We start from the raw sequence: 16,956 nt of genomic DNA, 5'->3' as shown, positions 1-16,956 counted from the left end.
CATTACACTTTAGTCAGGTTAAACAAAAAAGAAAACAAAATCTGAACTCTTCCTTTCAGTTTTCAAATGTAATGAGCATGGAGTCACAACGATAAGTTGGAAATACCTGACGTATGGTTAGGCAGAGTGAGGACTTTGTGCTCTCTCACAAGAAGATGAGGTTGTTCAGTCACATTGAGGAAAGAGCATATCTCAAATGGAAGTAAGAGGGTTAGGTTGTGAGGTCTTGAGAAGTGTATCCGAGCCCTGACCATACCAGTGGCCTCAAGTACTATGAGTACAGTAAGTTGTCGGAATTGAGAGGCAGCCTCCTACCCTTCCACATTCACAAATCCTGACATGGGGCATACTTAGGGAATAAAAACAAAAGGACAACCTGGGCAAATTAATATCTCAATCATCTCATCACACACCACAGGCTAATTTTAAAATTTGACAGTATTAACTGTTAGAAGAAAGTGATGTTTTGTGAATTATGATACATTTTGGGACTGTGAATAGTTTATTTACTTTGGGGGAAATAGAGCAACATCTAGTGAAGCTGAAGATAGTAACCAGGATACATACACGAGAATGTTCACAGCACTGTTTTTTTGGTAACTTCCAAAAATGGGAACCACATTCATTATTAATCTTTTTTTATTTTGCATAATCTTATTTTTTAAAAGCAGTTTAAGTTTTAGAACAAATTTGAGAGGGAGGTACAGAGATTTCCCATATAGTCACTGCACCCACACATGCATGGCTTCCCACATTATCAACATCATTCACCAGAGCGGTACATTTTTTACCAAGGATGAACACATCATAATCACCTAAAGTTCATAGCTTATATTAGGGATCACTCTTGGTGTTGCACAGTCTATGGATTTGAATAAATGCATAACGATATACATACATACATTATAATACCAAAGTTTAACGTGTGTGTGTGTGTACATACACACACAAATACAATATACAGAGGATAGTCACTGCCTTCTAAATCCTTTGTGATGGGACTTCCCTGGTGGTGCAGTGGTTAAGAATCCACCTGCCAATGCAGAGGACATGGGTTCAATCCCTGGTCCAGGAAGATCCCACATGCTGCGGAGCAACTAAGCCTGTGTGCCACAACTACTGAGCCTGCACTCTAGAGTCTGCGAGCTACAACTACTGAGCCCGTGAGCCACAACTACTGAAGCCCATATGCCTAGAGCCTGCGCACTGCAACAAGAGAAGCCACCACAATGAGAAGCTCGCGCACCACAACAAAGAGTAGCCCCTGCTTGCCGCAACTAGAGGAAGCCCGTGCATAGCAACGAAGACCCAACGCAGCCAAAAATAAATAAATAAATAAATTTATTAAGAAACAAAATCCTTTGTGCTTTCCCTATTCATCTGTCTCCTCCTTTGGCAACCACTAATCTTTTTATTGTGCCCTTTTCCAGAATATCTCATAGTTGGAATCATAGCAGTATATGGCTTTTAAAACTTGGATTCTTTGACTTAGCAATATGCCTTTAAGGTTCCTCCATGTCTTTTTATGGTGTGATAGATAATTTCTACTTAGTGCTGAATAATATTCCATTATCTGGATGTTTCACAATGTATTTATCCATTCACCTACTGAAGGACATCTTGGTTTCTTCCAAGTTTGAGCAATTATGATTAAAGCTGGTATAATCATTCGTGTGCAGGTTTTTGTGTTGACATAGTTTTCAGCTACTTTGGGTAAGTACCAAGGAGTGCAATTGCTGGACTGTGTGCAAAGAGTATGTTTAGTTTTGTAAGAAACTTCAAACTGTCTTCCAAAGTGGTTGTAGCATTTTCCATCCCCATTAGCAGTGGATGAGAGTTCCTGGTAATCCACCTCCTCACCAGTTTTTGGTGTTGTCAGTATTTTGGAATTTGACCGTTCTAATAAGTATGTGGTGGTATTTCCATGTTTTAATTTGTAATTCCCTAATGACATATGATGGTGAATATCTTAACATATGCTTATTTGGCATCTGTATATCTTTGGTAAGGTTTCCAGGTGTTTTGCCCATTTTTAAATCCATTTGTTTTCTTTTTCTTTTTTTATAACTGAGATAGAATTAACATGTAACACTATATTGGTTTCAAGTGTACAGCATAATGATTCTTGTATACATTGTGAAACAATCAACACCATAAGTCTAGTTAACGTGGGTCATCGTTCATAGTTACAATTTTTTTTCTTGTGATGAGAACTTTTAAGATCTCTCTTAGGAGCAGACAGCCAGGACTCCAAGATGGCATCAGTTGTGCCACTGAAGAAGCTCCTGGATATCAAATTAAGGGAGCTGCCAATCTGGATACTAATGCGGGATTTCACCCCTAAAGGCATTGCTGGAGCATTCAAAGAGGCCAGAGCCTTATGGGCATGTGTAAATAAAAGCAAATCTCTGGGTCTTTCATGTCTCTTTTTGCCCTGAATTAATTTGGCCAGTAAAGGCCTTCTCAGACCAGTAAGTTATGTAGAGAAGGACAGGGCGAGATTGTTAGCTCTTGAATTTCCATGTTTGATGGGTCCTATCAAAGGCTGGCTCTGAGGTATTTCAGATAAGGAAATGTTTTCTATTGCTTGGAATCGGTACTACTGCCTCTGTCCATCTTAAAGAAATGTCATAAGACTTGAGGAAAATGAGTTTGAAACATAAGGGGACATCATTCTATCTCCCGGCCAGACAAAACTGAGACGAATATTTGAAATGGTCTATCCTTCAGCTCTGTGCATTTTAAAGTGCAAGACTAGTCAGATCAGTCCTGTGGAACCCATGTCATCATCTTTTAGGGGACTGCGTGATCGCCAGCCTCCTCAGGGGCCCCCCTCCTTCTGTGTTTTTCTTTATAATTTTGGTCACCCTGTGGCTCTCTTTTGAGTACTGTTTCCTCCTTCCCTGAGGCCTTTCCTCAGCTTTGCCCTCTCATATTAGAATGCGTAGAGCGTGCCCTCAGAGAAGTGACTTCCTCTCCTGTTTGCAGGTTATTACTGGTATTACAACAAGTATTTCAACATGAAGAAAGGGAGCGTTGCTGGGCTTTCTATGGTGCTGGCAGCTTATGTGCTTTTCAACTACTGCCGTTCTTACAAGGAACTTAGTGAGTCTCTTGGGTTGCTTTGCCTTTGGTGGGGTTTCCCTTGACAAGGTGGTATTGGTTCCCTGTCAAACTTAGAAGTCCTTCATTCTACTGAAAACTGAAGAATTGGAAGGACTTATCAGAATACAGCATATTTTAAGTGAGAAAATTGTGGCAAAGACAAAGATAGGAAAAATAAGATGAAGCTGGGATAAAGGTAATACTTAGGAAGCATTCTATAAGATACTGTAGGCTCTACCAAAGGTTGGTGGAAAACTTGGCTTTATCTCCCTAGCAGCCAGTGTGAAGAGGGAAATAGTTGAGTGCTATAGTCCAGTGTCTGTGTAGTGCTTTGGAAAAGCATGGCTATTCCTGGTTCTGAGACCTGAGGGCAGTTTGTCCGGTGGGAGATGCTGGGAACAGTTTCAGTGGTGGCCACTGGCTGGGGTTCATGGGCCCTTTCTGACAGCATTCAGCCCCTTGCTAGTCTGTCGCATCCAGAGCAATGAAAGATGGGCTCTTGGGTGCTGTTTTTCTGAGTTGGGTGTTCCTTCAGGGAAGCAAGAAGCTGGCCAGGTGGCAGATCAGCTCCTAATTCCTCAAGCGGGTTCTGGGTCATCTCCTGAACGGAATTCTCAGGATGGCTTCATGTGATCTTAGCCTGTTGCCCTCCCCGTCATCCTGTGCTTTCACCATACCTTTGATGAAACTTACCGTTTTGCCTTTCTAACTTCAGAACATGAGCAGCCAGGCGAGTACCACTGAAGAGGGTGCACTCTGCATTCCTGACCATGACCTTTGCCGGGCACCCCTGAATCCTTTCATATCCTAATGGATAACTAACACTCAATAAAAGATGACTGGTGAAAAAAAAAAAAAGATCTCTCTTAGCAACTTTCAAGTATGTAATACAGTATTATTAACTATAATCACCATTCTGTGTATTACATCCCCATGACTTATTTTATAATTGGAAGTCTGTAGCTTTCGACCACCTTCACCCATTTCCCCCCCTGCCTCTGGCAACCATCAATCTGTTCTCTGTATCTATGGCTTTGGTTTCATTTTTTTGTTTTTGATTTTTTTTTTTTTTAGATTTCACATGTAAATGAGGTCATACAGGATTGGTATTTGTCTTTGTCTGACTTCACTTAGTACAATGCCCTCAAGATCCATCCATGTTGTCACAAATTGCAGGATTTCCTTCTTTTTATGATTGAATAATACTCGATTGTATATATGCCACATTTTTTAAAAATCCATTCATCCCTTGATGAACTCTTGTTGTTTCCATGTCTTGGCTATTGTAAATAATGCTGCATTGAACATTGGAGTGCAGATATATTTTCAAGATAGTGATTTTGTTTCCTTTGGTTAAATACCAAGAAGTGGAACTGCTGGGTTATATGGTAGTTCTAATTTTTTTGAGGAATCTCCATACTGTTTTCCATAGTAGCTGCACTAATTTACATTCCCTCCAGCAGTACATAAGGGTTCCCTTTTCTCCACATTCTTGCCAACACTTATTTCTTGTCTTTTTGGTAATAGACATTCTTACAGGTGTGAGGTGATATTTTTATTGTAGTTTTGATTTGCATTTCCCTGATGATTAGTGATGCTGAGCACCTTTTCCTGTACCTGTTGGCCATTTGTATGTCTTCTTTGGAAAAATGTCTATTCAGAGCCTCTCCCCATTTTTTAATTGGGTTGTTTGTTTGCCTTTCTATTAAGTTGTATAAGTTTTTTTAAAATATATTGTGGATTGTAAATCAACTATACTCCAATATAAAATAAAAATGAAAAAAATATATTGTAGAAATTGTTTTATTATGATACTTAGTGCCAAAAGCAGGAGATATTATATACTAAGTAGCAGTGCATTAAAATGTACATCAAAAAAATCCTTGTAACAAACATTTTGAAATGTTCACACTGGTTTTTATACAAGAACTGTATTATGCATGATTTGATTCTCCTTTATGTTTTTTTCCAAAATTTCTTAGATAATTTTACTAATTTTTGTAATGAAATCACAGGAGAGCAAACATTCCACGTGCTTCCCTCCTTCTCTTGTATTGCAAGGCCTAAAATTTCATGTGCTGTCTTAATATCTTTGAACCTCACAGGGCCCATAAGCCTAACCATGAGTTCCCCTCTTCTCACCAGACATGCCCACCAAGCAGTGGGAAAAAAACTAACCACGCTGTTAGTTCCCGTATCAGCCAAACCATCTCCCTGTCAGCCACAAATTAATCAAAGAAGCCAATCACATCCTTCCACAGCAACCAGGGGGCACCTCATCCTCTTGTTAGTAGAAATCCTGCTCCCAAGTGACACCACCCTGTGACATGTTGTGTCCTTCTCCTGTAGGATTTGAGGATACTCGACTCAGACTGCTGTCAATCTCATCTGTCTAGTATCTAGGTGTGTGTTAGGATATCTTCAGAACCCTAGGGCAGGACTCTCTCCATCACCGCTAGCTGAAAAAAACACCTGCCTACTCCTTTTTACTGCTATTCCATGAGTTTTCAGTATCTACACTGAGAAAGATTTTTATAAAGCTCAATTAACCTTCAAATAGGAACGCTAGATCATGTTGTCAACCTGTATGTTTGTGATTGAAATTTTATTTTGCTGAGCCTACAAACTAATATTACACTTTTGCCCTATTTGTAAGACAGATAAGGCTAAAATTATAGGTATTATAGGTAAGGATCCCTCATTAAGCTTGGACTCAAATGGAAAAGGAGTCTTTTAGATTATTTCTTCAGGTTGGGTGAAAGTGGAGCTTTAGAATAAGAAGTGAGAGTTAAAGGGGGAGAGGGGGAAAAAAAGAACTGAGCGTTAAAATGGGAAAATGCTGGTAGCAGAAACAGATATTCTTACACTGCTGTGAATATGTAAAACGGTATAATCACAGTGAGAAATTTGTCAGTATCACAAGTTAATGTGCAAAAAGCAAGACCACTTTCAAGAAGTTAACTTACATATAAGCCTACATAGGTGCAAACTGAAGTTTATGGAGGGATATTAATTGAGCATTGTTTGTGAGAAAAAAATAGGAAAATCCATAATATTTATTTGCAGAGTTTTGTTTCTTAGAGAAGGTTTCAGCTACACATACTGTGGCCTATTTTGCAGTTGTTGAAAATGATGACACTCCGTAAATACTGATATGGAAATACCTTTGTGTAAAGAAAAAGAAATACATACTTTCATATGCATATAGCATACATAGTATTTGAAATTACATATATATTTTGTATTCATATGTGTGTGTGTAACACTGTATATTTTATTTTAAAATAACTTATCTGGGAGCTTCCCTGGTGGCGCAGTGGTTAAGAATCCGACTGCCAATGCAGGGGACACGGGTTCGAGCCCTAGTCCGGGAAGATCCCCCATGCCGTGGAGCAACTAACCCTGTGAGCCACAACTACTGAGCCTGCACTCTAGAGCCTATGCTCCGCAACAAGAGAAGCCCGCTCACCGCAACGAGAAACCCCCACTCGCCGCAACTAGAGAAAGTCCGCCCACAGCAACGAAGACCCAATGCAGCCAAAAATAAATAAATAAAATAAATAAATTAAAAAAAAATAAAACTAAACTAAAATAAAATAACTTATCTGAAACAACAAGGTCCTACTGTATAGCACAGGGAACTATATTCAATATCCTGTGATTAAACCATAACGGAAAAGAATATGAAAAAGTATATATATACGTATAACTGAGTCACTTTGCTGTACAGAAATTAATGAAACATTGTAAATCAATTGTACTTCAATAATATGTTTTAAAATGTCAAATTATTTTTATGAGAAAAAATAAAATAACGTCTGGAAGGCTATATACACTAAAATAAAAATGCTGTGCATGCTAAGCTACTGTAATGCCTGAAATATATGGCAGAAGAGGTTGATCGCATTTTTAGGTTAAACTTTATATCCTTTTGAATGTTAATCTATGCATGGATTGCATATTTAAAAATATGTTGTAAATGCTGATAACTGAAATATGGGCATCCTTTGATGAGACTTTACATTCCCATTGCTGAACTTACTCATGAATCTAAATATATATATGTGTAATGCAACCTTAATTCTTCTGATAGCCCAGAAGAATCTTCCTCCTTTCAGATTTTGAGGCTGATTTATCTTCACTGCCCAAACAACTGAGAAGCGAAGTACTTTTCAATGAGATGTCATGACCAGGCATTACGAATTAAAAGATGTTTCTCAACCTGTGGCCTTTTAAATGCAGTCAAGCTCGCCACTTCACAATAGAGCAGAGAGGGATGAAAAGAATCGCTTAACAACAGTCAATTTCTGGTGGACATAATATTGTAAAATGTAAATAAGGTATTGCTTTTTGTTTTAGTTTTCAGAGAACTGCAATCAGTATTCTTGGAAAAGGGACCAAAACTCATTCTCCCTTTTTCTACAATGAGACTATATTATAAAGTCTCACTTTATCCAGGTTTTCTCACCTGGAAACACGTCTTTGCTAATCAACAGTATAATGTTATACACCTTATGTAAACTCAGAGGCTTCAGCTCTAAAACCGGATTAGTCAGCACCTGTGGCATTGCGAGTGGAATGAGCGTTTCAGGGAAGGGATACATTCACCTGCACACTCATAACACACGACACAAACACGCACAGAGTTTGGTTGGATCATGAACCCACCTCAAGAGCTCGCACTGGATGGCCCTTGGGGTCATATTACTGATTCAACTGGGCAGACCCTTCACACGCAGGCCTGAAGCCTCGGAAAGGAAGAGCTCCGCAGGCCCCTCCTCACAATTCTCTGGTCCGGCCCCACCCTCACTTGCCGCCTCCTGGCCCTGGGAACCACTGAACCCACCTTCCGCCTCAGGTTGGGCCTCCGGGCGCTGGGAGACCAGCGCTGCGCAGGCGCAGTCTGGCGCTCACTCCCAGAAGTCTCCGGGCCTGGTTCGGCGGTTGCTTTGATTCAGGACTTTAACGGCTTAGAATCTCACGTCCCACAGACGGCGAGGTGACTTTGACTTCCGGTTCTTTTTCCGTGTCCCGTGTTGCGAACTGCGCGTGAGTGGCACCCGTCCGAGGAAGCATCCGGCTTGGGTCGCCGCGAAGACGACTGCGCAGACGTAGCTGGAGCCCACGAGGGACAGCCAGTGGCGGTGAGACTGGGATTGCGGGAGGCGCTCAAAGCGTGGACTGTCAGAGCGCAGCCACGCGAGTCCGCCCGCCCCCTCGGGGCTGTGAGCGCTTGAGCAGCGGGGAGGGTAATTTTATCTCTTAGAGTGAGTGCGATTGTGAGACTGAGAGAGGTGTGTGTTCGTCCTTGTGTGACGGAGACAGAGGGTGCATGTCCTCTTTGTGAATGTGGATTGCAGTGGCTCTGTGGTGTCATGTGACACAAAGCTCTTTTTCCCCTTTGCTGCTTCTAGGCTTCTCTCAAACATGTACTTCTCCCAAAGAATGTGGGCGGAGTTGGGAAATCTGGTTTTGAGTCCTGCAGACACCTTCCAGCAAGAAAGTACATACCAGCCGCTGAGATCGGAATTTTAAATCAAGAATTGCCCCTGAGACAGGCTCCTAGGAACGTATGGATAAAAAGACTCCCAGGATTAGGATTCCTTCCTCGGATTACCCTCCCTGGCAGTTCTCTGGGGCTCATTTATGTATTTGAGTATGAAAGCATTTGAGTATGAAACTATGAGCTCTGACGGGAGAAACCTGTGAGCCCTGATACAGATCGCACAATCCTACTTAATTCTGGTTATAGGTATGAGGTTTAGTAGGTTTAGTAGTCTTGAAGGGTGGCACACAATAAATGCTCAACATTGTCTTTATTCTGTGTCATTTACCCTTCAGATTCTATAAATCAGTGATGAAAATATGATGTTAATGTGTTGAGTGCTTGCATGTCAAAGGGCTACGTGGACGCTAGTTTTCCAGAACAAGTGTTCTGATCCAGGGGTCCTTTGTATTTTGGGGCCTACAGGGGACCACAAATGCCTTGTGCTTGTATAGAATTACTGCATATATTTGGAAAAATGCATTTTTCAAAGGTGTGATAACCCAAAAGATTAGACCTGGGTAATTGATATGCAATTGAAGACCGTTATACCTTGGGATGATTTTGCACAAAATTAATGATTATACTAATGGAATGGTTAAGAAAATCACACGATATCCATGAGATAGAATATTATGTAGATAATAAAATTCCTATTTATAAGAGCCGTTACAAGAAAAAAAATGGCTATGATCTAATGTTAAGCAATCTTAATATGTAGATAATAGTAGTCAAGAAAATTTGAAATTATATATGCAGCTCATTTTAAAAAGAGAATTTTGTAAAAACTTTTGCAAGGATTATATCCAAAATGATAGTTTAATTGGTTTTTCAGAGAAGAATGAAAATGTTTAGCCACATTTATTGAGCATTTTCTGTGTACCCAGAACTTTTCTACCTATTTGGTACACATATTCACATTAATTTGCAAAGGCAATTTCCTTTTCCATTGATGTTAGAGTGTTTATAGGGAAATGTCTCTAATTATATCAGTGCAGTACAGCTAAAGGATATTCAAGAAGTGAATATACTTAAGTGGTATTTATTTTATTTATTTATTTTTATTGGAGTATAGTTGCTTTACACTGCTGTGTCAGTTTCTGCTGTACAGCAAAGTGGATCAGCCATACGTATACATACATCCCCTCTTTTTTGGATTTCCTTCCCATTTAGGTCACCACAGAGCACGGAGTAGAGTTCCCTGTGCTTTGCAGTTGGTTCTCATTAGTTATCTATTTTATACATAGTAGTGTATATATGTCAATTCCAATCTCCCAATTCATCTCACTCTCCCTCCCCCTTGGTATCCATACGTTTGTTCTCTATGTCTGAGCCTCTATTTCTGCTTTGCAGATAAGATCCTCTTTACCATTTTTCTAGATTCCACATATATGTGTTAATATACGATATTTGTTTTTCTGACCTACTTCACTCTGTATGACAGTCTGTAGGTCCATCCATGTCTCTGCAAATGACACAATTTCATTCCTTTTTATGGCTGAGTAATATTCCATTGTATATGTACCACATCTTCTTTGTCCATTCCTCTGTTGATGGACATTTAGGTTGCTTCCATGTCCTGGCTATTGTAAATAGTGCTGCAATGAACATTGGAGTGCATGTATCTTTTTGATTATGGTTTTCTCCTGGTATATGCCCAGTAGTGGGATTGCTGGGTCATATGGTAGTTCTGTTTTTAGTTTTTTTAAAATAAACTTTATTTATTTATTTATTTATTTATTTATTTTGGGCTGTGTTGGGTCTTTGTTGCTGTGCGTGGGCTTTCTCTAGTTGCGGCGAGAGGGGGCTACTCTTCTTTGTGGTGCACGGGCTTCTCATCGCGGTGGCTTCTCTTGTTGCGGAGCACGGGCTCTAGGCACGTGGGCTTCAGTAGTTGTGGCACGCAGGCTCAGTAGTTGTGGCTCATGGGCTCTAGAGCACAGGCTAAGTAGTTGTGTTGCACGGGCTTAGTTGCTCCGCGGCAGGTGGGATCTTCCTGGACCAGGGATTGAACCCGTGTCCCCTGCATTGGCCAGCGGATTCTTAACCACTGCGCCACTAGGGAAGTCCCCTATTTTTAGTTTTTTAAGGAACCTCCATACTGTTCTCCATAGTGGCTGTATCAATTTACATTCCCACCAACAGTGTAAGAAGGTTCCCTTTTCTCCACACCCTCTCCGGCATTTATTGTTTGTAGATTTTTTGATGATGGCCATTCTGACCAGTGTGAGGTGATACCTCACTGTAGTTTTGATTTACATTTCTCTAATAATTAGTGATGTTAAGCATCTTTTCCTGTGTCTGTTGGCCATCTGTATGTCTTCTTTGGAGAAATGTCTATTTAGGTCTTCCGCCCACTTTTTGATTGGGTTGTTTGTTTTTTTTGTTTGTTTTTTTTTTTAAACTTTGGGTTTATTTATTTATTTATGGCTGTGTTGGGTCTTCATTTCTGCGTGAGGGCTTTCTCCAGTTGCGGCAAGTGGGGGCCACTCTTCATCGCGGTGCGCGGGCCTCTCATTATCGCAGCCTCTCTTGTTGCGGAGCACAGGCTCCAGACGCGCAGGCTCAGTAGTTGTGGCTCACGGGCCTAGTTGCTCCGCGGCATGTGGGATCTTCCCAGACCAGGGCTCGAACCCGTGTCCCCTGCATTGGCAGGTGGACTCTCAACCACTGCACCACCAGGGAAGCCCGGGTTGTTTGTTTTTTTTGATATTGAGCTGCATGAGCTGTTTGTATATTTTGGAGATTAATCCTTTGTCAGTTGCTTCACTTGCAAATATTTTCTCCCATTGTCTTTTCGTCTTGTTTATGGTTTGCTGTGCAAAAGCTTTTAAGTTTAATTGGGTCCCATTTGTTTATTTTTGTTTTTATTTTCATTACTCTAGGAGGTGGGTCAAAAAAGATCTTTCTGCAATTTATGTAAAAGAGTGTTCTGCCTATGTTTTCCTCTAAGAGTTTTGTAGTGTCTGGCCTTACATTTAGGTCTTTAATGCATTTTGAGTTTATTTTTGTGTATGGTGTTAGGGACTGTTCTAATTTCATTCTTTTACATGTAGCTGTCCAGTTTTCCCAGCACCACTTATTGAAGAGGCTCTTTTCTCCATTGTGTAGTCTTGTCTCCTTTGTCATAGATTAGGTGACCATAGGTGCATGGGTTTATCTCTGGGCTTTCCATCGTGTTCCATTGATCTATATTTCTGTTTTTGTGCTAGTACACTACTATGCGGGATTTTAGTTCCCTGACTAGGGATCAAACCTGGGTCCTCTGCAGTGGAAGCATGGGGTCCTAACCACTGGACCACCAGGGAATTCCCTTAAGTGGTATTTATTTTAATCACATTGATTTTTTTTTCATTGTCATATTAACAAATTTTTTAAATGAGGAATATATGGCCTCTTCCCAAAGTGATGTCTATAAATATTTTAATACTTTGAAATATCTTTATATTTTATTTAGGATGATGGAATTAATACAGGCTTATTGCAAAAAATTTTCATTTCTTTAGGGAATTTACTGAGAAGAAAGCAAGGATAACCCATGATCTCCCTGCTTAGAGATAATCACTTTAACATTTTGGTGTGTATTTTTCCAATTTTGTATGGTTTTGTTTTGGCAGAATAAAATTGATCAAATAAAGAAGACAAAGTCCAACTCATAGTTCAAAAAAGAAATCTAATCCAATGATAGTTTTCTTTATACCCCTGTACATGTAGGGAGAAGAGGGAAGGGCAGAGAATCTTGTGTGAAAAGCATTACAAGTAGTTAAACCTTTTAGTTATTACAAATGTTATTTAAAACTTAATTACCAGGGCACCATATTACTAAGTAAGACATGCTTTCAGAGTTAATAATTTAGAGATTTAAGCTTATTTTTAGAAAAAATAACACTAATCTCTGATTTCCAGGTGTCTTACAAGTACAAACAATATTTCCAAACATAGTTGTTATACCAGAAAATAAAGATTATATTTATAAATATTTACATAAATCTCTATATTGTGTGAAGAATAAGATTCGTTCTCCAGTTAGTTTTCCCAGTTTTATCATGATGTTCTTTGAACAGGTTTATGATTCTGAACAGTTTTTCTTGCTCTCTATAGCTGCTGGGGACTGAGGAAGGGGACATTTTCTCTTTTCTTGTCTGATAATCTCTCTCTGTCTCTTTTTAATTAATGATTTTATTAAGCAGAAATCTGTTTTGTCAAACGTACCTCCTAAAATTTTAAATTTCAGAACTAGAAGAAAGAGGACGCCCAAGAAGCACAAGTTTTAATATAATAAAACCAGGAAGCACCAGAGTTAGCTTCCTTTTATAATAAAAGATTAAGGAACATGGAATGATTTTCTTCTTCAATAATGATAGATAATTTACATTAGTCATCATGATATACAATTTAGTGTGTATTTGAATTATTTTGCCTAGTCTTCAAACTAGTCATATATCATATGTGATATTTTTATCCATACTTTGCTGATGAGGAAATCGGCATTGAAATATTTTTCTTAATTTCAACGGGATGCCACCTCTTAAATTATGCATAATTTTTTAGACCTGCCTTCTTCACCGAGCAATTCTTTTAATATTGTTTTCCATCAATTATATGGTTTAATATCATTCTTATTAAGAATGGCATAGGGGGACTTCCCTGGTGGCGCAGTGGTTAAGAATCCGCCTGCCAATGCAGGGGAAACGGGTTCAAGCCCTGGTCTGGGAAGATCCCGCCTGCTGCAGAACAACTAAGTCCACAAGCCACAACTACTGAGCCTGCGTTCTAGAGCCCACGAGCCACAACTAGTTAGACCTTTTGCCACAACTACTGAAGCCCGCGCGCCTAGAGCCCGTGCTCAGCAACAAGAGAAGCCACCGCAGTGAGAAGCACGCGTACTGCAACAAAGAGCAGCCCCCGCTCACGGCAACTAGAGAAAGCCCACGTGCAGCAGCAAAGACCCAATGCAGCCAAAAATAAATAAAAAAAAAAAAGAATGGCATAGTATGTCACAATATAGCAGACTATAATATAGTTAACCTGTTTGCCTGCTGTGAGATTTTTATGTTTTTAATTTTGGACTATCAAAAATTATTCTCTGGGCTTCCCTGGTGGCGCAGTGGTTGAGAATCTGCCTGCCAGTGCAGGGGACGCGGGTTCGAGCCCTGGTCTGGGAAGATCCCGCGTGCTGCGGAGCGGCTGGGCCCGTGAGCCACAATTGCTGAGCCTGCGCGTCTGGAGCCCGTGCTCCATAACAGGAGAGGCCGCGATAGTGAGAGGCCCGCGCACCGCGATGAGGAGTGGCCCCCGCTTGCCGCAGCTAGGGAGAGCCCTCGCACAGAGACGAAGACCCAACACAGCCAAAAATAAAAATTAATTAATTAATTAAAAAAAAAAGAATGTCCTGGAGGGATTGCTTTGTTAAAAAAAAAAAAAAAAAAAAGAATCTCTGATAGAACCCCCTTTGATTGGTATGTTTAAATCAGTCATTAAAAAAAAAATTTAAAAAAAAATAAAAAAAAATAAAAAATTATTCTCTGATGAACATTCTTGTGCATATACCTTGTGGACTTCTATAAGTTATTTCCTTTAAAATTTTTCTAAAAGTGGTACTTTATAGTCAAAAATCATACTTCTTTTAATTGTTTAAAATATGCCAGACCTGGAAAGTATAATATTTGAAGTAATACAGTCACTAAAAGGACATAATTACTTCCTTCAGAGTACTTATAATCTGTGAAGGAAGTTAAAATCTGAATAGGAATAATTGAAAGGTAGTGTGTGATAAAGGCCACTGGTGAGAGTTAGGTGACCTGCCTAAAGGAGACATCAGTGTGACTATAGTGACAGTAAGCATATAAACAAATAATACTGAACACATGGGATCTGTATGACAATAAGTGGATTTTTTACTATAACCTTTATATTTTGTAGATTTCATTCTAATAATACTAGATGTATAGCAAAATTAATAGGTAAGATAATTCAGCAGCTATTTGGAGGATATCATGACAAAACTGACAGGTTCAGAAACAAGATAAATTCTTCTGTTGAAAAGATCTGAAATAAAGCTGTATTGAGATGTCATCACTTCACAAAAGAGATTACTCAGGGACTGTTACCAAGTTTTTTGTGGCCAGAATTCCAACATAACTGAGAAGAAATTATAAAATGAGATATTGGGATCCAAAGGAAACAAAATATAAGCCATATAGTAAAATGATCTGAATTTATTTATTTAAAAAAATTTTTTAAAAGTTTTGTGATGTGGACCATTTTTAAAGTCTTTATTGAGTTTGTTACAATATTGCTTCTTGGTTTTTTGGCCCCAAGGCATGTGGGATCTTAGCTCCCCAACCAGGGATCGAACCCGCACCCCCTGCATTGGCAGGCGAAGTCTTTTTTTTTTTTTAATATTTATTTATTTATTTGGTTACACTGGTCTTACTTGTGGCAGGAGGGCTCCTTAGCTGCGGCTCACCAGCTCCTTAGTTGCGGCTTGCAGGCTCCTTAATTGTGACATGTGAACTCTTAGTTGCGGCATGCATGTGGGATCTAGTTCCCTGACCAGGGATAGAACGTGGGTCCCCTGCATTGGGAGCATGGAGTCTTATACACTGTGCCACCAGGGAAGTCCCTGGAAGGTGAAGTCTTAACCACTGGACTGCCAGAGACGTCCCAATGATCTGAATTTAAAGAACAAAGAACTTTGTGGATGTCTTCGCCTTAACAAATTAAAAAAAACATATTTTGGACTTACCTGGTGGCACAGTGGTTAAGAATCCGCCTGCCAATGCAGGGGACATGGGTTCGAGCCCTGGTTGGGGAAGATCCCACATGCTGCAGAGCAACTAAGCCCATGCGTCACAGCTACTGAGCCTGCCCTCTAGATCCTGTGCACTGCAACAAGAGAAGCCACTGCAATGAGAAGCCTGTGCACTGCAACGAAAAGTAGCCCCCGCTCGCCGCAACTAGAGAAAGCCCGTGTGCAGCAACAAATAAATTAAAAAAAAAAAATTTCAAGTTCCTATGTCAATTGTTATAATGATTATGAAGTAACCTTAAAAAAAAAACAAAACTCAAGACCTAAGCAAAAAGATAGGGATTGCCAATGTCAAATTCTGATCATGGCAAAGGTATAATTTATGTCTTCACTAGTTTTATTTGATTGTTTCATGTATGAACTAAAAACAACTGAATACCCAGTGATTCATTTCTAAAAGCACCCCCTAAAAAACAAAACAATAAAAACATAACCAAAAATATAATAGCTGTTAATATATGGCCATATAAATTTCCAAACTTTTCTATTTTCTGTTTTATGATTGTCATTCTTTTCTCTGTATTGATTAATATGCTCTTATATTTTATAAATAGAAATATATTAGTCAACCTTACTTTTCTATTGACATTATATATGGAACATTTTCCATGTCCTTAAATATTCTTCCCAATTTAACTTTTAATGACTATTTGTATATTCTAGTATAATATTGGTCTGTCATATATTTAACTAATAAGCTTTGCTGGACTCAGAATGCTGAACATTCCTTGTCCATCTCTTAATATTTTGATCAGCTGCACCCACTTTCAAGGCCACGAAAGTGGTTCTGATTTGGATTATGTGGCCTCTTTTCTCTCTTGAAGTTGGGAATGGAAAGAGGAATATCTGCTCAGAGCAAGACAGAGCTGCCCAATCTTAGGTTCACGTCAACCTGATAACAATGGTACATTGGCCAGAAAATTTTCTGCTGAAGTATCTGAGTCTGGTTTCAATGCAGAAATGCCTCTGCAGCTGAGACCCCTAGGAATTGAGTGAGGAAATGGATTTGTCCAGAATCCTAACTTACCCAAGTTGTGTGTGATACGAAGTAATTTGGAATCTGGAATGGAAGAGCATAAATGGTAACATTAACTTAAGCCCAGTGAGGAAACACTAAAGTACAACTGGTCTCAAGGTCTTTCTCTTCTCCCAGGTCTGGGTTTTCTGGACTCTGCTTTTCTGGTAAAGGAGCCCAGAGGACTGATCAGCTCTTGCAGGTCTAAAACCATGGCCCATGTAAGTTGATGTTTCTCTCCTTGTTGAAATATGTGTATATTTTTTTTTGGTCATGTAAGTATTTTCATTAATTTTCCTGATGTTTCCCAACAGAAAGTTCCCTCAAATAACCTGTTTCCTAGCTATTGTTCCAGAGAAATATGTGGCCAAATTACCTGGCACTGTCTCTGTTTGGCCCATTCAAAACTAACTAGTGTTCATGTAATTATTGTCCAAAATTTTCAATATATTTTTAGTGCCCATTCTTCAATTAAGGGCA

The 16,956-nt window shown here is 39.5% G+C and overlaps 1 protein-coding gene across 1 annotated transcript in view; it reads left to right on the top strand.

Annotated features, from left to right (window-relative positions):
• Nucleotides 1-8,180: 8,180 nt before the first annotated feature.
• The window catches only part of LOC118885464 (zinc finger protein 607-like), a 57,884-nt gene continuing 49,108 nt past the window's right edge, over nucleotides 8,181-16,956 (top strand). Inside the window, 2 exon segments of the mRNA XM_036834099.1 lie at nucleotides 8,181-8,249; nucleotides 16,615-16,697. Of these exon segments, the coding sequence (XP_036689994.1) occupies nucleotides 16,689-16,697 (9 nt within the window). The 5' untranslated portion in view covers nucleotides 8,181-8,249; nucleotides 16,615-16,688.

This window comes from Balaenoptera musculus, chromosome 19 (genome assembly GCF_009873245.2).
Source record: "Balaenoptera musculus isolate JJ_BM4_2016_0621 chromosome 19, mBalMus1.pri.v3, whole genome shotgun sequence".
Classification (NCBI taxonomy): domain Eukaryota; kingdom Metazoa; phylum Chordata; class Mammalia; order Artiodactyla; family Balaenopteridae; genus Balaenoptera; species Balaenoptera musculus.
This window is presented reverse-complemented; position numbering and strand designations above follow the sequence as displayed.